Genomic DNA, 19855 nt, shown 5'->3' with positions numbered 1-19855 from the left:
GTGAAATGTCTTTTCATTGTGACCATTACAGAAAAAAGTCATTTAAACTTTTCCCAATCTTGTAGCTGTTGATGCATAACTATGCTTGTTCTGAACAAGGATTTTCTCCATAAGACCTCTATGACTACCCAAACCTTTCAACTTCCATTGAAAAACTAAGACAGATTAACAGAAAGAAATATGCAAAGGATCCAAACACATCAATTATTAGAAATCAAAGAAACCTGCTATAGCTGAGACTGCCTTTTCAGCTGCCATCATTGGAGTGAATGAAGTAGGCAAGAAACCCTCTGTTACAGGAGAAGCCTGCACTTCATTCCCCATAGGAGGAGTCCTGATAGAACATGGTCATGAAGTTTGAAGGAACCCTGTCATCACACAGATAGATTGGATTTTATGCTGTGTATTAGGCCAGAGTTGGATAAGCAATTCTGACTGTTTCAAAGGGATCGTATTGTGCTTTCTCATGCATACACATAGTTTTTCTCTGGAGTAAATAGGAAGTACCAGTTTTAAACCTACTCAACAGACACTTGGAGATTTTTCAGAAGCAACTTTCTGCCTTCAATTACTTTGCCCATTGAGCTGCAGAATTTAAAGAGAAGTGATTCACATGGGTGCTAAAGAGTATTTTGAATTTAAACCAAGAAGACATCTGCAAAATTAGAGCCTAGACCTTTTTGCACATAAAGTCCTGAAAGCCTCTAAACTCAAGAAAATGGAAGAAAATAGAGCTGCCTGGAAATCTGTACTGTGTGAAGCCATTTGGTTTTTGACATCCTATTTAGAGCATGTAATTTGCTGTCTTTTTTTTTCCCCCAGATTCAACTCCATTCCTTCCTCCCTTTGTGTAAAAGCTTTTCATTCATGTAGAATTTGTCTCTTGAAATCCCAATGGAGTGCAGATGTTTTCTGTACAGCAAAATTCTGCTCTTATAGAGAAAATTCATTGAATTAGGACTCTTTGCAAAAGCAGAAAACATTCTAGGGGTTTAATTGTAAAAAGCACAAAAGTGTTTATTTCTGCATCTTAAATAATGCTCACAGTAAACTGCACAAATTGAAATAAGTCAGTTGTTTTACATCAAAGTCACAACTTTAAAATACTTACTTCTTGAGATAGGACCAAAGCTGAAAATAAAGCTGTTATGTTGTCCACCATTGGTTTTCCTTCTTTAACAAAATTAAAAATATTTTGTTTTAATCTTCATACAGATTCCCATGTCCAAATATTTCTGTCATCCAATAATATATGGCTCACAGAAATATGAAACCAAAATAATATCTAAATAATAATTTGAGCACCTGTAAAGACTGGGGTGGGAGATTTAATTGTGGCTCCAATGTAGTTGAGGGAGGCAATTGGATTCAAAGGAAGCAGGGTGTAGCTATAAGGCAGTTTACAGAATGAGCAATGGATAAAAATACAGAAAGCTAAACTATAATACAGCAAGCACATAAAGACTTTTTCAAGATAATTTTTATATTAACCTATTAGCCAGAGAAATTATTTGCATTATATGACTGACAGTTTAATATCAATTCCAATGCACATTTCAATATTCTGTATTCAGACTTCTTAACTCATTTGGCTTTCAGCTAATAAAACAGATTAAAATAAAAAAACTTTCTTCTGAATTTTAACGACAGTCTGCTATTCTTACAAAGAGGAGTCTCCACTGCTGGAGGGCTGAGTCACATAAGCTTGAACACTTTGCTTTACCTTCTATCTGCTTATCTTCTGTAAGCTGGTTTGCAAATGTATAAACTTTCTGCGGTACATAGTAAAAAGTAGAGGTAAGTGATATTAAGTAGCCTCATTATAAGACACATTCACCTGTGCTGTGCATTTCTCAGAATTTAAACTTGGACTGTTTCAATTTTCTCTGACTGCAGAGGCAAGTAATATTAGCCATGAGTCTCGTATTGGTCTAGCTGAGAGTCTGGAATCAGAGAAGAAGACAGTTATACCACTTGTGGTCGTATCAGCCCTGACTTTTATCTGTCTAGTGATTCTTGTGGGTATTCTCATTTACTGGAGGTAAGTTGTATTTTGGTTGATCTTTTTTCAGTTCTAAAGAGGTATGATTTGAAAAATGTGATGGGCATTATTGAGCTGGTTTTACAGGAGGGAGACTGGATCTTATCTCTTACCTTGCCTTCATAATGCTCAGTGTCATAAAGATGACAAAATAAAGTGGTTTTTGTCCAAAATACTCAGATGCATTTTTTTTGTTTTTGCAGAGGGTTTAACCACTACAAACAGTTTATTCCCATATTGATAGGCCTTAGTAAACAATAACTCATGATTGATGCTTAGAAACCAAGTGGCTAAACAGAAAACTGGGAAAAACAAGAGGGAGAAGAAAAATAGACATCATGGCATGGGGCTATTTACTATCTTTCCAATCCTTTACCCATTAAAAAAAGGTAGTTATCAATTCAGAATGAGAATCTATTGTCCTCAACAGGACTATGTAAATAAGCAATTCATACAGCACTGTAGGAGTCTGTTGACACTGTGTGGAAGACAGAAAGGGGGTAGTTTAATGATACTGTAATAGTGTCACTGTTTGAAGATCACTTACTGAGTAGCTCTTAGGATGCTCTGTGATTAAAAAGTCATTCTAGTTTGTGATTCTGACAAACTAAAATTAGCCCTGGTCTTTCAAAGCTTTAGTGGATAACTATGGATGTGTTTCATGTGCACATGTGCTCAGGTTTCCTCATGGATGTGTTTCTCTGTGACTGGATAAATTAATAAGCCAGTAAAAAAAAAATAAAGTAGGATAAAGGGAATTGATGGGTATTAGAATTCATTATAACATAATCAGTAAGAGCAAAAAACTGTTTCTGCACTGTGAAATAAAACAGACCAGCTAGCATGGCACAGATCTCTTCCATACAGCTGAAATTACTTCCCTCAGAGAGGATAAAAAGAGTGGCTGCCTTCACATTGCTAACTGGGGATGGCCTCTGCCCTGTGCTAACCCCAAACTGTGTTAAGCATTGTGTGAAATACTGCAAGTTTGCCTGAACTAGAAATGTACCAAGATACTTGTTAGCCACATGGCAGTATGTGTCGATGCTCAAGGCTTTGGCACTCTCCCACTGGTTCTAGTTAAAGTCAGTTCTCCTAGGGACATGCCTGCTTAAGCTCACAAAATCCTTGCACAGCCCTAAGACTTTCTCAAGTGTTTAGATTGTCAGGGAGGAAGTGCTGTGGTGGCCTGGAAGGGGGAAATAAGTTGCAAATACTTCTACTTCAGTGATTGTCAGGAACCTGATCCTGCTTCCACTGTGCTAACACATAAACTAGCAGCCAAAAACAGGACCTTGCTCTTACAAGGACTGTACAAAGAATTGGGAAGACAGGCCCAAATATCTTCTTTCAGATGCCTCCAGAGCTTGTTTCTTCTTCTTCGTTCATCCCAAATAATCCTGCTTAATCTAAAATGAAAAAAATTGGTGGAGAACCATTAACTTTGGCCCTTTCCAAACTACTGACTACTGTTATCTCTAGACTGTGATGTCAGGATCATGCTTATGCCTTTGCCATGATGAAAAACACTTGACTGATGAACCTTGAGAAAGATTTCTTCTCCTTTTCAAAGTAGTAGTTAATTGCCATAATAATTACAAAAGTAATTTCTTAGTTTATGTTAATTGGATAATTCTATTCTCCATCCCAGGATTTCCAGATAGCCACCTGCATTCTGAGAATCCTTTTCTGTCATTCATGTTATGCAACATGATTGTTCATATTCAACTTCCAAAGGTTACATCCCTGATGCTGAACAGTATTTGAAATCTATTTGCTAAAGAAGGTCATGCATTTAAAGACCCAGATTGTACAATGCAGTTCTAATAATCCTACACGTTACAAGCTTGTTTTTGTCGAATAACATTGTGTTCATTTTGTATTCTTTCTCTGGGAATGAACAATTCTGTAAAACACGTCTTTCAAAATGAAAGAAAAATCCTGTTAGCAAGAATATCTTCTTGCCTTGAATCTAATCTTTTCTGTATTTCTTGTGTACTACAAAATAAAATATGGAGCTCTTTTATTGTTAATCCTCAAAATTCCTTTGGCATTCTGATAACACCAGTAACAATTTCTTATTTCAGGGGCATGCAGCATAAAGGCTATCATCATAGATAGGACTTTACAGCCCTCTTTCAAAGTTGCCAAAACACTCACCTCTTATTAAAGACTGGAAAAGAATCAGAATATTAACTTCATTGCTATGCAGATTTCATTAAGCCTGGAAAATATTAGCAGAAACCCTGTAAGATTTTTCTAATAGATTCAGGAGGTTTTTTTTAAATAATTGCTCTTAGATGTTAATGTTTCTTTTTATATTGCATCTTTTTTTTTCCCCATAATTTGGGCCAATTATTTTCACTTATTAAAGTTCATAAAAACATTTAGGTTTACAAGAACTTATTCTATATTTCTTTCGCAATGGTAGTCCAGAAAAACCATTGCTCTATCTCAGCTGGTCAAATGAATAAATAATGCTTTGGGTTGTTTCCACTATTAGCTCCTTGTTTGAATATTCAAAAGGTGTGTTATTTGATTTAAAATGAAATAGCTACCAAGAGCAACAAGTTACAGTCTCTCAAGGTTTAAGAAAGGCAAAATTATTTATTTCTTCACTTTAATGACTTGTACCAGAAAAATAATTCTGTACCATCTGTTGTTTGGGTTTTGGTTTTGGGGTTTTTTTTAAATGAAATTGTTAATCAGCACTTGAGGAAATTCCTCAATCTCTTCACTATCTCATTAGGCACAATTTAAATCTTTTTTTGATAGATATTTATTTCTCTGACAGGGATTAAAACTTCTAATGGCAATATTGTCTAAAGATTGAATAATTATCAGTAGGAAAAGACACAATTTTTAACTACTCTGGTTTTGTGTATCTTTTTTAATTCAAGCAATTTTCAAGCAATGTCATTTTCCTTTCATTTCTTCAGCATGATTAAGATTACAGTGGAATAAACAAGGAGATTCTTTGCCCTGTTTACTGGCCTTGCTGTCCAGATAGACTTTTTAAAACAGCTTTATAGAGATTTTTTGTGTCCAAATCTAGAGTCTATCCATTTCTTTCAGTATCTGTCTACTTTCTGAGTCCTTGCAGCAGACATGTGGCAGGAATACCTGAATGTACTTGCTCTCTTCTCTCTCTTCTTGATGGCTTCATTATTACTATTTTGCTTAATTATTCATATTTTGTACAGATCAGCTTTTATAATGTTTATTGTAAGAAGAGCTTGGAGAATAGTAACATGGTAGCAGTTATCAGTGGGCCTTATACCATTCAAAATTCTTTTCAACAAATATATGTGAATTGTAGTAAAAGACCAGCTCTGATGACATGAACCACAAACTGCTAATGCACTTCCAGGTCCATTTGCATCTGTAGACATACTGAGTGTCAGCTGCCTGTCATGCAGCCTATTAGACATTTCATGATAGCAACACTTCAGAAATTACCAACTCGATGACAAACACCTTGAGTAGTTATTTGAATTTTAAATTTCCTCTACCACCCTATATAATTTGAACTACACCTGTCAGAGAATGTTCATTTTCTTAGCCATGATTTGAACAAATGCTGAGTCCTGTAACTCAGCATTTGTTTATGGGAACAGAGTTGAGAACCCTCTCTGAGGATCATTAAGCTTGGACATGCAGAAGCAATTAAACCAGATTTAAATATGCAGAGGCCATACTCATCCATTCATAAAGGAAAAACTTCTGAACAGTGTGCCATGTCATAAATAAAAGTCTTAATAAAATCTGACAATTAAAATTCCACTTGAAAAAACACATAAAAATTAATTGCAGCTATTTCAGGACTGAATAATTAGCATCCATTGAGGATCCACTTATAGATCCTTTGGCTTCACCAGATCTTTAAATTATCTGTACATTTTTTAAAATCTAGTAAGTGTTTGAGAATACCTACTGGCAGATAATCCTTTGAGATCAAAAGACACTGAAGTTTTCAGAGAAAGAAGTAATCATGCATCTAAGACCATTGTGCATGAGCAGCAGAAGCACAAACACATCTGTGGATATTCTCAGTTCAGTCGAAGAAAGAACAGAAATAATTTCTCCTTGGCTGAGCCTGGGAATCTTAGAGGAAAGAATTAAAGCAATTATTATCTCTCTTTCTGTAACTGTTGTTTATAGATATGGTTCTCCAGAGTGTGCTATTCATAGTGCACCAATAGTGTGAGACATTTCTCCTTTGAGACCAATCACATATCACCTTAGCGAGTCACATTATAAAAGTCCTGCTACTTTCATTAAACACTTTTACCTTCTGATCCACCTGCAGACTGGAGTCTTCTTTCCATCCCTGACTCAACAGCATCACACATCCTCTCACAGATGCCTCTGACTTGCAGAGCTCAGCTCCCTTGCCGAGTCCCTGGGCAGGATCACTCTGCACACAGGCACAGTCCCACGCACAGGGTGCCCTGCTCCCTGCCAGCCCCAGCGCCAATCCCAGCCTGGCTCCGAGCAGCCCCTGCCGCGGGGCAGAAGCAGGGGCCCAAATGCGGGAAAATCTATGTCCCCCACAGTCTGAGGTTTAGTCTTGTAGTCTCACGTGGTTGCCATTGAAGTGTTCATTCCGATCTAGTATCCCTCCTGTCAGACTGAAGTGCTGCTGCTGCTGCTGCTGTACAGATCCAGACACTGTAATTAATTTAGTGGTTTTAGCAATGCCCCCATATATAAAGTGTGTGTTTGAACAAGTGCAGTGTCTAAATTACAAATTACAATTTTAGGTTGGAGATCTAAGTGCTGTGATGAAAGGTGTAAATTAAATAATCAGGTTATTGAGTGATGGGACCTTTGTCTGGAAGTTTGAAATAGTCATCACTTTTTTCATTAACAACAAGTGATAATTAACAAGATGTGAGTATTAACGTTAGGTTTAGTCATGAAGGCTTTCAGTGCTGATGCAGAAGCAGATGGAGTGCCTATTTATGAGTCTTATTACAGGTTAAGTCAACTGCTATGAATTTGTCTCCCGAATGTGCTAAGGGTGTAATTTATTTTCAGCCACAATTAATTTTTAAAGATTAAAAATGTATTGGCTCAGTGAGGGATAATGAGTGTATGGCATAATATGAGAACATTTTAAGTACAGCTTTAGATGTGAAAGTCATTATGCTAATTAAATTCTTTATAGCTCAGTCTTTTCTCAAGTGAATAGGTGACAACGTTAGCCCCTAAACCTTACATGTGACAGTTGTTCACAAGCAGTAGATGTTTGGGGGAAGGACAGTTTTTGGGTTTGGAGCTTTCACATCAGGCTGCTTGGCATGTTTGTTTGGTGCAGTTTTTAAAAAACACAATACAGCATTTGCTGTGCCCAGCAGACAGGCCAGACTTTCCAAAGTGATTTGAAGACTTGGAGACTTGCCTGCATCTCACAGATGTTTCACACACAGTTCTGATACTCTCGAGTTTTGTGCTGGCATGGAGACAGCCTCTCTCACTTCAGCAGCCACTAACCCTGATGCTAGAGACTCTAAAATTTAGAAGGGTCTTCCCAGGTTCCTCCAGAGTAGGTTCTTGATCTGCATCCAAAATTGCCATTTCTAAGTAAAAACACATACATAACAGATAGTATTGCTCCAAATATCAAATGCAAAGTCAAAGTTTCTCTGTGAACATCACAAATACACTTTTAGAGAATTCTAGCTGGACTTCAGATTTCATTGTCTTGTGAGTTAGCAGAACTATTTTGCATGTCTCAGTTTTCCCTTTTAGGTAGCGGTCTGCTTTTTCTTCTGTTTTAAGAGAATCTGTATTGTACACTGAGAAAATTCTCAACACATTCTGACAATATGGGCATGTTTCCCAGAGGTTTAATTCAAATAAGCTTACCAAAATCTTTATTATCTATATTAATGTTTGTGGAAAGAATGACAACTGCCACATATTCCCAATCTATTTCTCAAGATATCTTCAAAATTTATTTCTGTTTATAACAATTATATGAGAGTTTTTATGACTGCAGTGATACAGGAATGATACAAAATTTAAAATTAAAGTGATTACGCAAAGTAACAAACAATCATACAATAGCTGCAGCCAACAGCTTTGAAGAGGCAGAATTATGTAAATATAAAATGAGATTAGTATTTTCATTACTCATATATTTCTTTTTAAATTTAATGATTAGTGAATAATATTTCAGAGAGATTAAGTGACCCAAAGTTAAGATTGTTATTAGCATGTCTAATCATATGGAGATTTTTTAATTGAAGAGGATTTGAAATGCTTACAGCAGCAGTTGGTTATTCATTCCTTTGAATAGCTTGAATTCTTAACAGATGCTATTCTTATTATCTTCGCATCTGGATTATAGCACAGATACAAATAACAGGGAGAGTCATAGTTAAGGTTGGTTCTATTTTCATTCATACTTCAATGTGTTTGCAACAAAGCTGAGTTCTTCTGGAATTAGAAATTTCCCTGTTTCTGTCTATCAACTTTGGGAAGTCCTCCTTGGTTAAGGTGTCCCTCAGTGTTGTGATTGCAAAAAAAAGTTTGTTATGTTGTGTTGTGTTGTGTTATGTTATGTTATGTTATGATGTTATGTTATGTTATGTTATGTTATGTAAAGTTGTTTAGCCCCAATCACAGTAGTTCTAGAGTCACTGTTTTGACTGTTGCAGGGCACGTTGTTTTTTATTGCATTTCCGTGTCTGCAGTAGTATCTATCAATGAATCACCAGAACTGATCTCAAACTTGCTCCATCTTCAGGCTAACACCATCACATGAAAGGGAACAGTAATTATTTAAGTGAATTTGGATAAGCAAGGAAGACAGTGATGGTTTTTTGTACTTGGAGTTATGCAGCATCTACAGTTGCTCCTGATGCAGATTTTCTCTTTCAGCTGTGACTATGTCTGATGTGTGCTCCTTCTTATGCCTCTGGTATAGGTAAAGATGTATGAACTATGTATTATGCTAGGTAATGTAGTGTCTTCATGTTGTATGCATAATTTGGCTATGTGCTGGGGGAATATTTATATTGTAGCAGTAGAATTTGACATTCCATGAAAATTGGTTTTCAGAACCATGATTTTTCTTTCTGACTCAATAGTGCCAGAATTCTAAATCATCTCAGATAATATTTTGGTGATGTTTTGGTGGTTTATTTTTTCTTTCTTTTTTTTTTTCCAATTCTTTGTATATTTATTCCTATCTAGGAAATGTTTCCAGACTGCTCATTTTTATTTAGAAGATAATACATCGCCTCGAGTGATTTCTGCTCCCCCAGCTCCAGTCTTCCCAGTCTCAGGTATTTCCACTGTTCTGTGGATTGGTGTTAACTGTTGGAAGATGCTGCTTTATATGTGTCAATATGAATTCTTCAAATGCTATAACATCTGTAAACCAGAGATTTGTAACCTCTTGTACAAATCTGTGTAAACGGGTACACTTGATGTTGGCAGACATGTGTTATTAAGTCTCTTCTGTAGGTGGCACAGAAGAGACATATCTTCAGTTTACAATGTTTCCTCCAGGATACTCTGTGCTTTTTAGCCTCCCTAGAGTGGCTGCTCATGTAGCCATCTGAGCAACACTAAATAGCTCGAGAGGATTACACCAGCAACAGATTCTGTTCCATTTCTGCCTCTAATTGGATTTGTCACCTGTGTATAGAACGTGTCCTATTCTTTTTACCAGCAGGATAAGGATGTGCCTCATCTGTCTGCATTTCACTTGCACTTACAGCGTGTTCTTACACTTAAATATTTTACTAGCATAATTACTATGGTATAGTTATGTAAACCTCTCATTAAAATAATACAGAAGTTCAGAATATTATATTAGCATCTTCTGATTCTATATCCACCACATTTATTTGGAGAAACTGTTTCCTTTCTTTTCTCAAAGAGTATCACAGAAGCACATGCAGCCTTCTAGTTTTTTAGTCTGTGTAGAATGAAATGGATTAGAGAAACTGTTTCCTTTCTTTTCTCAAAGAGTATCACAGAAGCACACGCAGCCTTCCAGTTTTTTCAGTCTGTGTAGAATGAAATGGATTCATTTCATTCATCTACTTAAACCCAAAAGTGATTGATTCTGAAGCAGATCCTAAGCCACATTCTCACCTATGAGACAAGGTTATCTTGTTCCACAAGTAATGTTTTTTGCAAATTATGCTATTATACAAGAAGATGGATTTTCATGGAATGACTAAAGGAAGAATATCAGCCCTTGTGTGAATAACTAGTAAACACAAATAAATCCCAGACATTGGACTTCCATTGTAACTGAATTTTAGACATCTTCAATGCATCTTGTATGGATTGATGCTATTAGGGGATGCATAACCTATTACTAAATGGTTAAAAAGCAGAGCTATGGCTTGATTTCAGAAAACATGATTGTATATGAATGTCAAGCAGCAATCATAGGAAATGTCTGATTTAAATCTCCATCATTAACTGTATTGAACTAAACTGTATAATTTTCTTATAATTTTTCCTGACCAACTCACCTTATGGGGAAAGTGTTTTCCATTTCATAATTGCACTTACAATTATTCTGAGTGCTTAAAATGCATGTTTTGAAACTGGAGGTTTTCCTACTGAATTGGTGATAAATATTAAAGAGAATTTTTTTTTCTCAGTGACTGAAGATAGAAAGAAATATTTTATGGAAAAAGCTGCAAGCACTGAAGAAATACTTTTATTTTGCATGCAACAGATGTCAAGTGAACAGTTATTGTGTTTTCTATTGCACTAATGTTTCAACAGTGTAATTTTACAATTGCATCTAACTACAATATAATGCTAGAAAAGAGTGTTAGGTGGGAAGAGTGTTTTACAACGCTAAGTTTAATTCTTATGGCTTTGACCAAAAGCACATTCCACAGATCTCATTATATATTTTTTCCTTCCTTTCATTGGCAGAGATAGGAGATCTGCAGTTATTCACAGAAAATGCCATGGCTCTTCACAGCACAATTCAAAGATGCATTTAAATAGTAATGAATTACAGGGTAGGATTCAGATCTACTATCAAACTCTAAGTAGTTTGAAGTGATAATTGCCATCCAGATATAAAATACATTCCTGGGTTCAGAAGTGATCAAATTGAGAGATGTGCACAGGGAAGGAAATAAAACCTAAGATTTATTTCTCCATTATTGTACTCACTCTTTAGGTCATTTACCTCCCCTTCTGATTTTGAGTTTGCATACCATTAGGACAAACACTTCATGCCAGGTTTCAGTTCCAAAGTGTGAAGATTGTGTTACACATTTGTTCAGCTTCTCTTAGGCTTGACTGGATAAATTCACTTTTTGTATTCAGATCCAGTCATATAAGTGGGAGACCAGATGGATCTTAGTACGAATCAACAAAATCTTGGTAACTGAAAGCTAAAATTATTAGGTGAGCTAAATACTGAACATCTGTTGATGTGAATAACAAGTCCTTGAAAACAACGTTCAATGTTTCTGACATTTTGTTCACATATGAAACGGTGATGAAATTACAGGTTGTGAAATAAACATTTTTCAACCATGAAAGGCTTTTAAAAAATCCAACAAAATTATTCTTCAGAACCAAATCTAAGTGAAATAATGTTATCCTTTAGCAGATAATTACCAAACACATGACTTTGTTTACACAGCATATTTGCAGAAAAGAGAAGATTAAAAGTCCCAAAGATTTTTTATGTTATTATTCCTGATGCATATTCCACACAATTTTTTTTTTGTATTTGTCTAAAGTAAAATGGAGATGTCACTTTAATCGTATTTATTCCGCAAGAGTGTAGATGTTTTCTTTGTGAGTAGCCAAAAAGTCTTAAATATGAATCTTTCATTTAAAACTTGAAGTATGAAGCCTGATGTGAAAATCTGTGGTCAGTAGTGCCATGGTCAGACATGAGATTATTATCAGTAGGTAATCACAGAATCACAAGGAGAGCTGAGAGAAAATTCTGTATGGAAGGTAGTCACTAATGACATTAATGCAGTAAAATATGAAAATTAATTCCTGTTTCTTTTAGATGCCAATGAAAACATGCAGGTGTCAGTTAGTATGAAAATACTGGCATAATGCTGCTTTAATTTAGTAGGCTTGGAACTATGGGGCTCCAAGTTCCAGTGCAACATTAATCAAAGTGGAACACCCAGACAACTCTGCCTAATCGTTCCTACTTTTATCAGCATTATTCAGAGCTGTGCTCTCTCCTTTTGAACATCTTGCAGCAAAGAGCTAATCCTCCCACCTCTCCTTGACTTCACAGGGAATTTTGTACGTTCTTCTATTTACAACCAAGCTCAGGATCTTGCAGAATCAGCACCTTGATTTGGGGGGCTTACAGACAGAGCAAGACCTAGCAAGGCATTTTCATTATCTTCTTTCCAAATAATAATCTAGAAAAGTACAAGTGTTAGGTAACTATTTTAGAAATGTTAATGGCATCAAAGGATGTTGCATTTTTTTGGGAGTTGTATATCCAAAGTTCATGACAAGAATTTTATTTCAGCATGTTTTGTGGATTGCCTACATATAAACTGCATTATATGTCACTGTCTTTTTATTCTACATAAATATATTTTTTGTCTTTTCCCACCCCTAAGATGATGTTGGAGCAATTCCAATAAAGCATTTTCCCAAACATGTTGCAGATTTACATGCAAGTAATGGTTTTTCTGAAGAATTTGAGGTATGGCTCTATGATGTAATCTTTTTATTAGCACGTACAAATAATGTTAAGTTTAACAAACAAAAATTTTTGTTTGCCTGCAAACAAAAACTGGGGCATTACATTATGACTTGGGCACTAGTTTCATGAATGCATGTAAATGTGATTGCTTTGAGCCCTGTACGGAGTTGATGCATAAAGCCTGGGGACATTCCTAAAATCAGGACTGGAATACAAATGGGTATGTTTATTATTGTGATGTTATACTGAATAACTGTGTGAAACAACTGTGCAAAGGTAGTACAATGGTTTATCAGATGCAGTGATAGATCTAAAGCTTTTCCAATACTAATGAAAATTGAATTTTGCAGAAACTACCCATATTTACATAGAAAATAAAATGGAAGTAATAATGAGTACAAGTGGAAAGACTTCTGATTAACAGGGGAGCTAATGTAGTCTTCATATGTGGTAGTGAAAGATTTGCGGTTTCTTTCCTAAAGTATATCATTCATAAGAGGTATTTCATAATGTTGAAAGGTGCTGTAATCATATAATGTTACTATCACCATATGTAATTAACGATCTTCATTGTTTTTCCCACTCAAGTATTGCAATCAATTTAAATACAGATACGTTCTAACTTAATTCATATAAGCATTAAAACCCCCAAATACCTAATTAAAGCTGTGCCATTAGCAATTTTTATAAGAGATTTCTATTAAAATCAATCCATTGGGATGGAAACAAGTATTTTAGTAGATCTATATTAAGGTAAAATACGATAGTAATATTCCTGTTGCAAAAACAATAATGAAATAAAAATTCAGAGTTTTGCATCTTCAGGTTTTACTTTTGTTTCCCCAGCCAATGTATTGTGATCTAGTTGACCAAAAATTCCATGTCCTTCACATAACCTTCTTCATCAGCATTTCTTCTTGAATTCATTTAACACTCAGAATATCCATTCAGTTGTGGACCAAATTTGTAAATACTTGTGAATGTCCAATAGATATTCATATATTACACATAGGCATATGCAGTGATGGAACTGGACTCCAGCCTGACTAGCTATTAATAAGAGCAGATGTTGAAGGACTGGATGTAAATACAATGGATACAAAGTTCTTTCAGCATTAGTCAGTACACCAATACAGAAATCAGATTGTTCGTTCTAAATTGATATTTTCCTACAATTTTACGTTTCCTAAATTACAGCAGTAATCTAAAGACCAAATATAGTGCATGTCACTGAGCTACAGCTGCACCATCTGAAATATTTCATGCTAGTTTTAACTATTACCAAAAAAATCAGTCTCCCCATCTTTTCTTGGAGATCTTTTTTGGCTTTATGGACTACTCCAGAAGCAGTGTTCAGTTCTTTTCTCTACTGATAGAGAACATAGAAGATTGGAGAAAACTGAAATGTAGTCATTGTCTTTGCAGAGTTAGCATATTTATTTTTGGCGGGGGTTGCAAATTGTTTTTTCTATTACTACAAAATAACTCATTTAAAATCTAATTTTTAACTGAAAACAATGTTTCATATATGTATTTAAGTAGATTAAGGTTATTGACATTAAAATGAATTCTAAAAAGTGTTGGGAAACACCATTAGTTCTTTTAGTTCTGACCATATATTTGCTGCTTAAAAGTGTGGACCTTATAAATGCTTAAGATTTCTGTCAGCTAAAGTAATCAATAAAATGAATTAATTTTGTGAGTCTTACAGATTTTGTGCCTGTCTTGTCAAGCCTGTCTCTCTTTTTATAAAATTGTTGGCTTCACTGTGAAACCGCTGGCAGCCTGAGTGAGGGCTGTAGCTCTGTCTTTCCCCAGAGTGCTGTGAGGCTGGCTGAACTGCACACAGTCCTGCTTCAGTGGAGGTTTTGCAGCTGAATGCAAAGAGACAAAAGCATTCCCCAGAGAAACTAATGCATTTATAAGGACACATAAAAATTCCAGTGAACTGTTACATATATAGATAATCTGGCTAAAGTCTGTGATGTTGCTCATATGTACAATCTTTCACTGGCTTAAAGTCTAACATTAAAGGTAAAGATAGGAAAGGAGACACCAGCATTTTAACTCTTGTTTCCTTTAGCAATTATGTCAAAATATTCAGTTTTGTTGTTATTATGGATATATTGCATGACCATAACTGTTTTCCATATAGTAATTGTAATTTATATAAACACTTATCCATTTGTTCTGTGCTGTGGAATTTGATTTTTTTTACTTTTTTTGCATTCATTCCCTCATTAGACACTGAAAGAGTTTTATCAGGTAAGGAATTATTTCACTGCAATTTTTTTAGCAATGAAGTAGTTGTAAAATATCATAGATAATTGGGTATAAGGTTGTGGTTCTTTTCATGCTTGCTTACAGTATTTGAAGACACTTTATGTATCTTAATAGTTACTTAATTCTGATACACCTTTTTTTTTTAGGAAATCCAGAGCTGTACTGTAGATCTAGGTATTACATCAGACAGCTCTAATCACCCTGACAACAAGAATAAGAATCGATATATAAACATTGTTGCTTGTAAGTAAAGGCATCACTTGTTGTCTTGTGCGAGAAATCATTATAAACAAGTACAGATTTATATGGCATTAGCAGGAGCAAAAATACTTCTACACTGAAAGCTCCAGCTACTGATCAGCAAAGTGCTCCTTGGAGAGGAGTTAATATCAGATTTCACATTTCTTTAAGTTAGTCCTCTGACATTCTGCTGCTTTGGTGAGCATGTGTTAGCAAGATATATTTGTGTCTTCTGCGATGACCCAAAGGGAGTTGGGAGATTTCGTTATAATGCCATTAGAAAGCCAATGGATTGTCAAAATTAATCCATCTTTGATTTAGAATAATGGTGATTTATTGTCTCCATGAGATTCAAAATCCCTGGATATATTTACTGTCAAATATAAACATAAATGTTCTGGTTTTATGTTGTGTTATGCCTGGCAACAACGTAATACAGCAGCTTCATTAGCCAGTACACTTGTTTACCCATTGTATCACTCTCCCAGATTTTTCTGCTCTGAAACACATCTATTCAGTTTTGTTAATCTCTTTTTCAATCTATTTCCTCTGGGTTTTTGATCATTTGGTAGCTCAATACTTTTTTTTAACTCTCTGTAGCATTTCAACTTTGTTCTTATTACCAGAAAGGTCTAAATTAAATATATCTTCAGCATTCAGTGTCACTAAAACTTAATAAAAAAAGTCAGAACCAAGTCAACTGTCAGGCAGAAGACAATGTAAACCAGCAACAAGAAATGCCAATCCCTCTGGCTAACGATGTCTCTAAAGGGACAAAACCCCAGGGATTTTCCTCTGCCTCTGTGTTTTGTACCTGATCATAGAGGCGCTAGCCCAGGAGCTGTTTTAATAAAAAGCAGTGCAGAGGCAGCTTAGGGCAGCTGAAGTGGTAAGAATTGTCCTCTATAAGTGACTCAAGTGTAGTTCTAACAATCAGTACAGACTACAGAACACTTCAGCTCACCCTGATGTAGTTACTGTTGACTCTTCAGATGACCAGCATTTTCAAAATCCATTGCTTTCCAAAGTCCACTCTTTTAACTTGGAATTAAAGTTCCTCAACACTGGTGCCTGCTGTCATTTTGAGACATCTCACTGTGCAGATTTAGCAGTCATGACACAGGATTTATAGAATGACACAGGATTTATGGAAGACCTAGACACCTTTACAAGCAGCAGCTAGAGGCCATAGGGGAAGCACATCATAGTGGCTAAAATGACCCCAGGTGCCGCTATTCAGACCACTAGATTCTGAATCCCTTCAAACTTTGGGTTCATTTCTCTATTTTTCTGCAAATTAGAATTTTTAATCTGCTTCATACCTAAGGAGGGGGTGTTTGACTATGTGATTGTTACTGTATTGGCCTTATGTATTGTAAAAATGTATTTCACTATTTTTATGAGAAAGAATATCATTCTTACCAAAAATTACTTATTTTCTCCCTTGTTTACTGCAGATGATCATACTAGGGTTAAATTAGCACAGCTTGCTGAAAAGGATGGAAAACTGACTGATTACATTAATGCAAACTACGTCGATGTAAGTGCCTTTTTCCATCCATTGGCCTATTTATCTGTCAGCCTTTTCTGTAAAAAAAATTATGTATGGAGATTTAATTCAAAAAAGGTATCACAATATTAGAGATTCTGTTAAAAAAGCTTTTGTGGTCTAAGTTAAGCCTACAAAATTAAAGCAAAGATGAAATGCCAATTCTTTCTTGAATCCATCTTGATATTGTAGCAGCTGCAGCTTGACAAAGGGCATTTTTAAAGAAAAAATATCCTGTCACATCTGAGTCATTTTAAAAGTATATCTCATCTGAGTGGTTAATTCTCCCATCTGAGGTAATCTCATGAGAGGAAGGTGCCATTTGGCTCAGAGCCTCACCAAGATACCATTACCAGTTTTCATTACATAATTATTTACATGTGAATGATCACTATTCATTTTTTAAACCACTTTTGCAATGCATGTCTGTGTGTCTCCTAATCACTATCATGTCAATATTCTGCCTAAACATGGGCATTTGAACATACATATCCTATTTGTTGGAATGATAAACATTGACATAACAGTTGTATTCCTATGTCGTTTGATACCACAGGGTTTCCGCAATGTTGACAGTTAAAAATTTAAAAGCACTTAAAAGCTTTTCAGAGTCTTTACAAAAAAATACATTAAATGTCATGTGCACCTCCCAAACTTCTTTTGCTCGTGGACAGTGTTTTGACAAGTGTCATTTCTTATATTTCAATTTAGGGCTACAACAAACCAAAAGCCTATATTGCAGCTCAAGGGCCTCTAAAATCAACAGCAGAAGATTTCTGGAGAATGATATGGGAACATAACGTGGAAGTTATTGTGATGATAACTAATCTCATTGAGAAAGGAAGGGTATGAGTACTGTTGTCCATTTTTTACTTCTCTAATGTTGGAAGATCTACCTGTAGCAAAGTCCCATCTTTCTCTTTAAATTTAGTGTAGTCTATTGTTGAGCAAAAACCAATAGTTTTTAGTAGTTGCTTGTACGTGGATTGGCTAAGAAGTATACAGTTGAGGATTTGTAGCATGAAACTAAAGAAAATATTGTTGAAAATCTTGAAAATACCATGTTCTGACCACAAAAATAAAAAACGTACTGAAAAAAAGACTACTTATATATAAGTGGACAGACTGTGGGCTTTGTGCCTGCATTCTGCTACCAATCTGCTTCTCTCCTTGCCATCATGCACTTTGGGTTGCCTTGGACCCTGGAAAGGAGAAGAATGTAGTTCAAGTAAACTTTCCTGGGTATTCACTGCCTGCTCCCTGTTAACATCCCATGGTACTCACTATTCTTTTCCTACTACATGACTGGACACGCATTTGTCCAGTGAGACCAAATGAGGTCAAATCCCAAGACATGGTTTCTCTGATTATGTGATGTGCCCTGGGGTTACATTGCATCACACTTGCCACACACTGGCAGCAATGCCTAAAATGAATGCAAATCTTATCATACAACCTATAAAACATCTCTCAGATGATACAGACACAGTAATTTCAGATGAGGGCTGACTGGCAGTACCACTTCATTTGTAATACCATGCTATAAACAAGCACTCTTTCTAATACTCTTAGAGAAGGCTGTATGACTACCCAACCTAAAGGCTGGACATACCTCAGCTCTCTCCTGTACATTCTAGCCATACACAGGCTCAGCCTTACCCTCTCTACCAAATATACTCTGCCCATACTATAAACTAATCAGAAGCCACTCATGACCCCACTGATTTGGATGTATTCCTATATTTCCTATAGATCGTGTTATTTATTTAGGTTTTAGAGTGTCTATAAAATGGAAAATTCCACAGCATTGGACCCTTTTAACTCTGATAGTATGATTCAAACCTCTTTTTTTGTGTTTTCCAAATAAAGAGCATCTTTGAACAGCTATCCCTCTACAGCACAAAATAACTGTTATTTGTTCTCCTGCACAGAAGATCATGTCTATTATAAACTGGGTATATTGACAGTCCCAATAGAGTTTCATTCTTTACTCTGCTCTTAAATTTTAACATTTCGGCTTACTAGTTTGACATTTTCCAGGTTTTTTCTCTATTATTTATAGAGAAATTTTCTAACAGAGAAAATTCCTTTCTAACAGAGAAAATGTGACCAGTACTGGCCTGCTGAAGGTAGTGAAGAATATGGGAACTTCTTGGTTACTCAGAAGAGTGTTCATGTACTTGCCTATTACACTGTGAGGAATTTTACTCTTAGAAACACCAAGATCAAAAAGGTTTGTGACATCCTAAAAACAAAGTAGGCAAAAGGAAGTGTTAAAAGATGCTCAGAATATTTTTAAGGCCATTGGCAACTCTTTTCTGCTGTATATGTGAAGCTGAATCCTATAGATCTCAGCCAGCCAAGATGCTTGTGAACTTTAGTTAATTTGACCAGATATACAAAAACTGTAGGACCATCAGGGAAAACTGTAGGACCGTCAGGGAAAAAGCAGTGATCACATTGGAGAGCTGATGTGGACTTTGCCTGCCTGGGTAGCAGGAAGATACATTTTCAGAAAGAGAGCCACTTGAAGAAGATGTGGTATGAGTTAAATTACCCACTTCATCTCTCCATTTTCCTTTTTAAAGACAGGTGAATACACACTTTGTTTTATTGTAACCAGAACCAGCATGATCTCATCTCAGCAGAGTGATGTTAGCTACTTTGAGGAGAATTCTGAAAACTTAATTTATTCCAGCCACATAAATGTCTGAGACATCTAGCCTCTCACTCTTCCTGCATAATTAGTACATAATGTTCAGTATTTACTATCAATTAGTTTATTCTGCCTATTTTAGGAACCAATCTCTGAATGATATTACCTCCTTTCTGAAGGCATCCCTTCCTCTGAGTTGCCATGCAGGAAGGGAGCTTAGAAAAGCAGCCTACACAAGGCTACTTACCTTGTAGATCACTAAAGCTGGGTGAGATGAATCCTGCTCTTTCTGTTCACTCAACAGAGGAGCAAAGTGGCAGGAAGAGCTGGTGACTCTTCAGAGCAGCAGTAATTTGTTACCCTCCAGTGCTCTTAATATTTCTCTATGGCTTTCTGAGACAG

General features: G+C 35.8%; 1 protein-coding gene across 7 annotated transcripts in view; it reads left to right on the top strand.

Annotated features, from left to right (window-relative positions):
• The window catches only part of PTPRZ1 (protein tyrosine phosphatase receptor type Z1), a 132201-nt gene that overhangs the window by 102386 nt on the left and 9960 nt on the right, over window positions 1-19855 (top strand). For 4 of the 7 annotated variants that reach the window (XM_039726779.1, XM_039726778.1, XM_039726775.1 and 1 more), the window contains exons 13-20: window positions 1897-2041; window positions 9245-9336; window positions 12640-12725; window positions 14970-14990; window positions 15155-15251; window positions 16706-16788; window positions 17509-17643; window positions 18896-19030. In XM_039726779.1, the coding sequence (XP_039582713.1) occupies window positions 1897-2041; window positions 9245-9336; window positions 12640-12725; window positions 14970-14990; window positions 15155-15251; window positions 16706-16788; window positions 17509-17643; window positions 18896-19030 (794 nt within the window). The remainder of the gene's footprint in view (window positions 1-1896; window positions 2042-9244; window positions 9337-12639; window positions 12726-14969; window positions 14991-15154; window positions 15252-16705; window positions 16789-17508; window positions 17644-18895; window positions 19031-19855) is intronic. The other 3 variants (XM_039726780.1, XM_039726777.1, XM_039726782.1) reach the window with 1 other exon arrangement.

Source organism: Passer montanus, unplaced genomic scaffold (assembly GCF_014805655.1).
Source record: "Passer montanus isolate IOZ18808 unplaced genomic scaffold, ASM1480565v1 scaffold6, whole genome shotgun sequence".
Classification (NCBI taxonomy): Eukaryota; Metazoa; Chordata; class Aves; order Passeriformes; family Passeridae; genus Passer; species Passer montanus.
Note: the sequence above shows the minus strand (reverse complement) of the source record. Positions and strands in the feature narration are given on the sequence as shown.